The sequence below is a fragment of the Pelophylax lessonae genome, assembly GCF_965119305.1.
Source record: "Pelophylax lessonae genome assembly, chromosome: 2".
Taxonomy (NCBI): Eukaryota; Metazoa; Chordata; class Amphibia; order Anura; family Ranidae; genus Pelophylax; species Pelophylax lessonae.
The window spans coordinates 538,340,155-538,350,104 of record NC_138769.1 but is presented as its reverse complement, the minus strand read 5'-3'; the positions used below and the strand labels follow the sequence as shown (position 1 = coordinate 538,350,104).

General features: G+C 41.6%; 1 protein-coding gene across 1 annotated transcript in view; it reads right to left on the bottom strand.

Annotated features, from left to right (window-relative positions):
• Positions 1 to 2,342: 2,342 nt before the first annotated feature.
• The window catches only part of CNMD (chondromodulin), a 132,879-nt gene continuing 125,271 nt past the window's right edge, over positions 2,343 to 9,950 (bottom strand). Inside the window, exon 7 of the mRNA XM_082245036.1 lies at positions 2,343 to 3,296. Coding sequence (XP_082101162.1) covers positions 3,081 to 3,296 — 216 coding nt within the window. The 3' untranslated portion in view covers positions 2,343 to 3,080. The remainder of the gene's footprint in view (positions 3,297 to 9,950) is intronic.

The window sequence follows — 9,950 nt, the reverse complement described above, 5'->3', positions numbered from 1 at the left end:
GATCAGTTGGTTTGGGTAACTTCAGGCAATAAAAATAAAAAGATGCATACAATGCAGTATGTCACTACTGTAGCATTTAACACAATTTTTTTTTTTTTGCCACCTGACGATCAGTTCCGGTATATACCGGAGAGAGCCCTGTGATGCACAAACCAATCAAAATACGCTTATTGGGATTTTTTTTTACCAAAAATATGTAGCAGAATACATATTGGCCCACATTGCTGAAGAAGTTTGATTTTTTGTATATCTTTTTTCTTTTTTTTTTATTGGTAGTGTTTTATATTGGTAAGTAAAAAAAATGTATTTTTTTCCCCCCACAATTTACAGCTTTTTTTTTTTTTTTGTGTATAGCGCACAAAATAAACGTGAAGGTGACCAAATACCACCAAAAGAAAGCTCTATTTGTGGGGAAAAGAGGATATACATTTTATTTGGGTACAGTGTCCATTAAAGTAAGGCAGTGTCATATTGCCAAAAATGGCCTGGTCATGAAGGGTCTTCCGGAGCTGAAGTGGTTAATCAGTACAGTTTTCGTCCAAAAATAGAAATACATTACATCACTTCCGAATTTTTATTCTGGCGTATGAGAATATTCGTACTTTAGTAACCTATTCGTTTTTGAAAAGGAGACTAGCATGCAAAAAAACAAAACAAAAACAGATGATCATTCGTCTGATAATCTCGTTGTGTGGACCGGGCTTTATAAGCATCCTTAGCAGAGCTTTATTGTTATCCCAGCCCTGTAGCTACCACATTTGCTGGACAGCAGAAAAAAAATCATTTTCTTGTTAATGCTAATGACTGACCATATAATATACTTGATGTAATTTTTTTTATTTATTTTGCCCGTAGTTCCACTATAAGAAAAGAACTAGGCTAGTTATCACATTCCTGGAAATATGGCATTTTTTTTATCTGGCAATTTTTCAGCAAGCAGATTAACTGAAGTTGTTTGCTATGGAGAGCGTCTCTCGGGGGAAAGTCTACAAACCTTTATATGACATTCCATCATGAAAATATGGAAGATAAAGCATATAAAATGTAAGTCACAACATTTCCTTTGCAGGAAACATTAAAATGATAAGCCAAGGTTTGCTCAGTCAAAATGCACTACTGTTTCTCTTTAAATCAGGAATTTTAATACAGTTCCTAATATTTACTACACTTTATAAAATGTTTTACAGGAGTAATGGCCATTGGCAGACTTTCAAAGCTTGGGTTTTTAAAATCTTTCTCTCACAGTATAATACAATTTTAAAGAATTCTGATCAACATGGAAGAAGGAAAATTAGATAGAATTCAGGCAGGTCAGGCAGTCCCCATCAGAAGCTCCATTTTCCTCAATGAAGGGGAAGGTAAAAAAGGACATGTGTCTTTTTACACCTGCCTACATGCAACCCAATGGCAGTTGGATGTAAGGCCCCTTACACAGGGTGCGGGCTATGTTCGAGTCTGCCTGCTCATTGGACAATAAGGCGAATGGCTGGTCCGTGTTCGCTCACCTTATGCAGAGCATATACAGACATGGCCTGCTATCCCCTGTGGGTGGTCGGATGTAAACAGACCCCCCTCTCTGTTTACACCGGGCTGTCATCTGATCTGCCAGACAGATCCCTACCTGTCTGTTTTTAGCAGATTGGATGTCTGTTGACACCCGCTGCTCCATAGAGGAGACTGGAAGGTCCGATCGGGTTTGCCTGAAAAACTGACAAGTGGACCCGATCAATCCGCCAATGTGAAAGGACCCTAAATGAACAGGTGGCCCGTTTGCATCCTACCGCTCATAGAGGAGAACAGGCTGTCTGTGTCCTCTCTGCATAAGTGGAGCGGGCACAGGCCTGTCATCCGCCTGCTTAGCGGGGGATCAGGGGACAGACTCCCTTCTGAGCTAGCGGATTACAGCTGAAGTCCACCCTATGGGAAAGGGGCCTTAGTTAATTTTTCTTAACCTAGCCTAAGAAGGCTGAGAGATGGACTTTGAACAGAACACCTTCTCCAGTTTTCATCCACATGGACGAGTGATACTTTTCATATATGAGCGCTAGTTATTGTAATTACAGTATACAAAGATACACAAATAAATGACAAAAATCTGAAAAATTTGAGGGATCTTAGAGGAAAAAATCTAGAGGAATATTTTCTGTGTTTTTAAACATCTGTCTGGTCTGTGGAGAACAACAGAATGCACAAGTTGCATGATTCTTTGCAGGCTGGACATTTTAGCACACACTTTTAGCACAAATAAAATATTCCCATCTGCTTGGAAATCAGATTATTTGATTGGAGAACACATTAGCATCTCTGTTTAGAAATTCATTGGCGACATTAGGCAAGCTATGGATATTATTAGCGCAAGTTTATTTAGACTGACAAGGAAGAATAGCTGAGTATTTTTTTTTTCCAGGAGCATCGTACATAAAATAACTCATTTGCATAGGAGAATTATAGCCCATTCCATGGAAAAAAAAGTAATCATTCTTTTTATTGCAGTGATTGGTATAAAATTAGCTAAACTTGTGTTATACATTACATTGTCAAAAATATAAATAGTTTCTGTCAAATATGTTATTCCTCCATCTACAGAGAAATTACTGATTGGAAACAGCAGCAAGTAACAAGCTGGCATCAACTGCTTTCCGCTGTTTGAAATGTATCCGCTTCAACAACAACAGGGTGCAAATTCACTTGAGATTTATTTACATCAAGCTACAGAAATGTGAAACACGGCAGCCAGTCAAGTTAACCTTTAGAAATGAACGTTTTTCTAAATCACGTCAGCAAATATGTCTCATGGCAGGACAGGTTTCTACATGAAAAGATTAATCCAGGAAAAAAAAAAGAGGGCAAAGTGTAGGAAAATTCCCATGAAGACTATTGCACTTTCCATACAGAGATCATACCTAAGAACTGACCACATTCCACTCAATGAATGTGGCCATCACATATTAACTTAGGTCTTTATTTACAACAAATAACATGTCAACAACATTTTCTGATACCGGTTCTTTTTCAATTTGGCCTTTTCATTTTCTTTCTTTCTGGAGTTTTATCCATCTGTCATTTTAATGCCATTCATGTTACACAACTCCCAGGATACGGGCTACCCACCAGCTGCAGGGCATGATGATTCTGCATGCTGAGCGGCACCCCTGATAGTTGTATGGCCATGGATAGTAGCCGAGAAGAGGTTCACAGATTCTCTGGCACTGGGTGTAGCTTCTTCTACATTCAATGCAGCATATGCCTTGATGGTCCAACATGGGGTCAAAAGTCATGCCACCTTCTCCTTCCAGCTGGTATAAAAAAAAAACAAGAATGGTTATCATAAACTCTAGGTTGTGTGATTCAAAGATGAAGATATTCAATAAATGATGCAATTTTGTGCTTACATGGCTGAAAAAAATTAGAATAAATCCAGGTAAAAATACAAATTTGTGAGCGTGTAATGGTGTACTGAGCAGGAGTGTGGCATGCTGGGTATCTGCTGTTTAGGAGGAAATGTAAATTTGAGCTCCAGGTATAATCTTTACTGCATGCTTACAGCTTGGACCAATGTAAGGCAGGCTATCCATGATTCATTTTCTTTTGTTTAGCCAGCAGAAGGAAAGGGAGTCAATTGCCCCATCTACACCTTCTCAGTGGATAGGGGAATCCCTCCTGCTGAGCTATTGTTTTCTGACAGTGAGGATGCTCCCCCCCAGACAGAGCACAGTCATCGGCTATAGTCAGCAGCACTGCTTAAGTGAAAATTTCCCAACAGGCTGGTTGCACACATGTTGGTCAACCAGTCTGGCCATAGTTACATCAAAAGTCAGCTGCTCCCTGCTGAACCGACACAATTTCAATTCATCTATGGCCGGGTTCAAGCGGAGTTCCTCCCCCCATCCCTCCAAAAATTAAAAAACTTTTAACCACTTCCATACAGAGCAGTTAGACCCCCTTCCTTCCCAGACCAATTTTCAGCTTTCAGCACTCTCACACTTTGAATGACAATTGCTCAGTCATGCTACACTGTAACCAAACAAAATTTTTATCATTTTTTTCACACAAATAGAGCTTTCTTTTGGTGGTATTTGATCACAACTGGGTTTTTTTTTTCTTCGTGATATAAGCAAAAAAAGAGCAAAAATTTTGAAAAAAAAACACTTTTTTTTAGTTTCTATTATACAATTTTGCAAAAAATGAATTTTTCTTCATACATTTGGGCCAAAATTTATACTGCTACATGTCTCTGGTAAAATTAACCCAAATTAGTGTATATTATTTAGTCTGTGTGAAAGTTATTGAGTCTAGAAGCTGTGGTACCAATTACTGAAAATTGATCACACCAGATGTACTGATGGCCTATCTCCTTTCTTGAGGCCCTGAAATGTCAGGACAGTACAAATACCCCCCAAATGACCCCTTTTTGTAAAGTAGACAGTCCAAGGTATTTAGTAAGAGGCATGGTGAGTTTTTTGAAGTTATAATTTTTTCCCACAATTCTTGGGAAAATGAAGAAAAAAATTTTTTTTTTCTTTTTTTTCCCAAAACGTCAATTTATAAGCTATTTCTAACACATAGCATGTACACAGCAAAATGACACCCCAAAATTCATTCTGCTACTCCTTCTGAGTATGGTGATACCACATGTGTGAGACTTTTACACAGCCTGGCCACAAAAAGAGACTCCACGTCCAAGTAGCACCATAAGGCATTTTAGGAGCATAAATACACATAAAACCTTCTTACTACCTATCACACTTTTCAAGGCCCTAGAGCACCAATACAATGGAAAAGTCCACAAAATGACCCCATTTTGGAAAGCAAACACTCCAACGTATATTCTATGAGGCATTATGGGTCCTTTGAACATGTCATTTTTTTCCACAAGTTTTTGGAAAATGTGGGAAAAAAATAAAAACTTTTTTTTTTACACAAATTTGTCAATTTATAGGATATTCCTAACACATAGCATGTACACAGCAAAAATGACACCCCAAAATACATTCTGCCACTCCTCCTGAGTATGGCAATACCACATGTGTGAGACTTTTTCACAGCCTAGCCATATAGAGGGGCCCAACATCCAAGGAGCATCATCATGCATCCTAGCCACTTGCCTAGGCCTATTTTTGACATTTAGTGTTTACAAGCTAAAATCAGTTGTTTTGCTAGAAAACTGCTTAGAACCCCCAAACATTATATATTTTTTTTTTAGCAGAGACCCTAGAGATTAAAATGGAGATTATTGCAATATTTTTTATCACACCGTATTTGCGCAGCGGTCTTCCAAACGCAATTTTTTTGGAAAAAATTAACTTTTTTTGATTAAAAAATAAGAAACCAGTAAAGTTAGCCCAATTTTTTTCCGTAATGTGAAAGATAATGTTACGCCGAGTAAATAGATACCCAAGATGTCATGTTTCAAAATTGTGCACGCTCACGGAATGGCGACAAACTTTGGTACTTAAAAATCCCCATAGGCGACAATTTAAAAATTTCTACAGGTTGTCATCTTTGAGTTACAGAGGAGGTCTAGGGCTCAAATTATTCCCCTTGCTCTAACGATCGCGGCGATACCTCACAAGTGTGGTTTGAACACCGTTTACATATGTGGGCGGGGATTCCGTATGCGTCGCTTCTGCGCGCGAGCTAACGGGGACAGGGCGCTTTAATTTTTTTTTTTTTTTTTACTATTTATTTTATTTATTATTTTTTTTACACCGTTTAACAAAAAAAAAAAAATTGATCATTTTTATTTCTATTACAAGAAATGTAAACATTACTTGTAATAGAAAAAGGCACGACAGGACCTCTTTTTTGTGAGATCTGGGGTCAAAAAGTCCTCAGATCTCACAAGTTTGTTAGAAAAAAAAATAAAAATTATTATATAAAATGAAAAAAAAAAAAAAAAAGGACCTTTAAACCGGTTGCTAGGCAACAACATTTTCCGTAGCTCCTCCAAGACCATAGAGTCAAGTGAGGGCAAGCTTGCCCTCACTCGACATCCTGTCTGTGAGGATCCGGGACCGGATCGCTTTCCCCGCTGCCGGCGGGTCCTTAAAGCGGGGAAAAGGACCGGACGCGGCGGGAGGGGGGGGGCACCTCTTCCGCCATCCCGGAAGGGTGATCCCACGGCGAATCCGCCGCTGGGACCACCCTTATCGGAAAGCCAACTGTCTACCGTTTAAAAAAATACCAGGGTTATGGCAGCTATCTGCTACCATAACACCGGTATTTAGGTTTAAACGGAGGATGTATATAAACCTTTTTGGACTTGGACATGGTGGCTGTATGAAGGGTGACAGGTACTCGGGTACTTTGTTGGGCAGGTGAGTGACAGGTACTCTGGTACTGATGAGCAGGTGGCAGGTACTCGGGTACTCCGATAGGCAGGTGACAGGTACTCGGGTACTCTGATGGGTAGGTGACAGGTACTCTGATGACGGGTACTCCGTTGACAGGTACTCAAAGTATCCGAGTACCTGTCATCAGAGTACCCGAGTATCCGTCATCAGAGTACCCGAGTACCTGTCATCAGAGTACCCGAGTACCCGTCATCAGAGTACCCGAGTACCCGTCATCAGAGTACCCGAGTACCCGTCATCAGAGTATCCAAGTACCCGTCATCAGAGTACCCGAGTACCTGTCATCAGAGTACCTGCGTACCCGTCATCAGAGTACCTGCGTACCTGTTATCAGAGTACCCGAGTACCTGTCATCAGAGTACCCAAGTACCTGTCACCAGAGTACCCGTCATCAGAGTACCCGAATACCTGTCACCAGCCCATCAGAGTACTCGAATACCTGTCACCAGCCCATCAGAGTACCCGAATACCTGTCACCAGCCCATCAGAGTACCCGAGTACCTGTCATCAGAGTACCTGATGGGCTGGTGACAGGTACTCGGGTACTTTGATGGGCTAGTGACAGGTGCTCTTTATTGGGGGGGGGGGGGGCAATCAGTGTATTTAGCTTGCACTGTAATTGGTAACTAGCTGTTACCACAATCTCCTCCTCACACAGGATCAGTGTGTGAGGAGGAGAACACGGTGACAGCTAGTTACCGTGTTCTCTGTTGACATTTGTGACCGGCTGTGATTGGACACAGCCGGTCACGTGGTAAAGAGCCAATTTCATTGGCTCTTTACCTAGATCGGGGATCGACCCGGGGGCGTGCATTGCAGAGAGAACGAGCGGCTCGTGCTGGAGCCGCTCATGTGATCGGCTGTGATTGACACAGCCGATCACATGGTAAACAGCCAATTTCTATTGGCTGTTTACCTTGATCAGGGATGGGCTATGTCAGAGGGACGAGCCTCATCCCTGATCGCTGCGCTGCGCGCCCCCGGGGGCGCGCAGTAGCAGCTAGAGCGGGCGGACGTCATATGACGGCCGCCCGGAACGGTAAAGCCATCCTGCAGGCGTCATATTACTATGCGCCGGAATGGATGTGGTTAATATTAGGACACTTACCTGTCCTGGAGGCCAGCGATGTCGGCACCGCAGCCGATGTTTTCATCGGCTGTCGGGTGCTGCCGCCGTTATCACCGATAAGGGAACCAGGCAGTAAAGCCTTGTGGCTTCACGGGCAGGTCCCTACTGCGCATGCGCGCTGCACATTCGAAAAGGCTCGGCGGCGGAGGCTAGGAGGAGGGGGCTAAACTTTGCAGCGGCGCCATTTCCAGGAAGTGGGGAAGGGTACCTGTCAAAAACAGGTACCCGTTCCCCCCTCCCCCCTGAAAGGTGCCAGATGTGGCACCAGAGGGGGTGGAGGAAGCAAATAAGCAGAAGTTCCACATTTGGGTGGAACTCCGCTTTAATTGTGCGATATCTGATACTTCAGGGGCTGTTGGGATAGCTGAAAATCATTGTACTACAGTTCTAGCTGTGAATTTTCAGGTCCTGTGCCAAGCAGCTGCCCCACAGCACAAAGACTACAGGGGGTCATTAGGTCACCACCACATCACAAATTGCCTTGTATTTGTTTTTTTATCAATTAATCAATTGTGATATCACCCACTCATCCGATCAGAGAACACCTTGTATGCAAGGAAATAAGGTGTTCTGTTCATGGCAGCAGTGTTAAGCAAGCGAACCCCTGTGCATAGGGTAATCCACTCGGCACAGGACCTAGAAGATAGTGGTTATCTCCCGTATTAGTGCCGACTAATACAGTGATTGTCAGCTTCCTCTCAAGTATGACATATGGGCAGGCGGAGCCTGCAGTTATGGGAGGGGAGGAGCCAGCCTTCTTAAGCTCAGGCCACCCTCCTTGCAGGGCCCACGTCGCCGATTACCCCACTTACCACTCCCTCTTTTACTGAATTTCATCTTGGTAGGTCCTCTTTATTTACAGGCTTGCCCGAACGACGGTTTCGGCATACTACAACCGTAATTCAATAACTGTAATTATTTTCACTCTCTCGGCTTGGTTCCCTGACCACAAATGCACATTTACATTAAACCACACTGGACCAATGGAACAATGAAACAAAGATCATACTTAGATTTGTGTACACTGCCTGTGACCAGTCCATGTATTGGGACTGACATGTAGCCACCAGAATGATGATAGCACCTCTTGTGTCATGTGATCAATTTAATATATACTAATGCTAAAAAGCTCTATAGGAGCACTCTCTATTTTCTAAATATTCTACTTTCAACTGTATAGACTAGCAATCAAGAGAGTACAAACGGTTTCATGTTTCTAGAATAATAATAAAAAAATAAAACCCTTTAGACTCCTCAACTCCCTTTCATCTACAGTTTTCTCGCTGAATTTGGACACATACAAAATATAACAGCCAACAATTAAAACAGCATCACAGTTTGTACATTTTGGCCTTTTGTGCTGCTTCCCTTACCCTTTGACAAGCCTCACAAATACCACAATGGATTGTGCTATCTAATTCTTTACATTTTATATTCCAAAAATGTATGTTTGCCTAGCTTCATATTCTTTCTCTAAACAACCAAAATGACATTAATGTTTTAAAGTGGTCCTGTCACAATGTAAAAAAAAAAAAAAAAGAAATGAAGGAAAAGCTGCCTGTAAAAAAAGAAGACTTACCTGTCTGGTGTACCATGGCTCAAAATCTTCACTCCGAAACATTACGAGCACTACAGCTAAACAAGACTTTCACTTGTGTTAGATCGTGTGCCCACTGCTGGGCACTGTGGCTCCCCCCATCCATTCCTACCTCACTAGTGTCTTACATATAGGAGCAACCACAGTGCCCACTATCTGACACAACTGGAAGTGTCGATTAGTGATGGCACTTGAAACCCTTCAAGATTGCAAGGATTTAAATAACTCCCCACCAGACAAGTTAGTAAAAAGCTTTTTTTTTTCTTTTTTATACAGGCTGCCATGCCTTCATTTTTTTCTCATAGTGACAGGATAATTTTAATTATTTATATGCAGGTGGGTTTATAGAATAATAAGATACAGTATCCATACAAATGTAAGACGAAAATTTGAATGAACCTGACATGAGTACTATGTGTTGTAATTGCAAATTAAAACAGTTCCATGACTGGGGAAAAAGAGACTCAATTTGACAAGTCGACCTATATGAGATGATTGTCTCGGTTATTGTGTCTGCATTGCTGGGAATAACACAAAGCACTTTGGTGAAATCATCTAACTAAGCTCTCAGCTTGAGTGAAACGAGGCACAGAGCATTGCACAGCGGTACACAAAAATAACACCGACAGAGGCAGCACATGGGAAAACAAAGGAAAACAGCAAGGGACGTAGTGGCAGAGTAAAGGCAAGAGGGACTGCACTAATGTAGTCATCATCACATGTGTGAAAGCAAGAAGAAAGCTTTCACACAATGCGACCATCTCACAAAAACACTGCTGTTTAGAATAACAGATAAACTCTACAAGGGGAACTCTGTTTAAATGAGCACACTGGTTATATGTTGTGAGTAGATAATCACATTCTTTATATG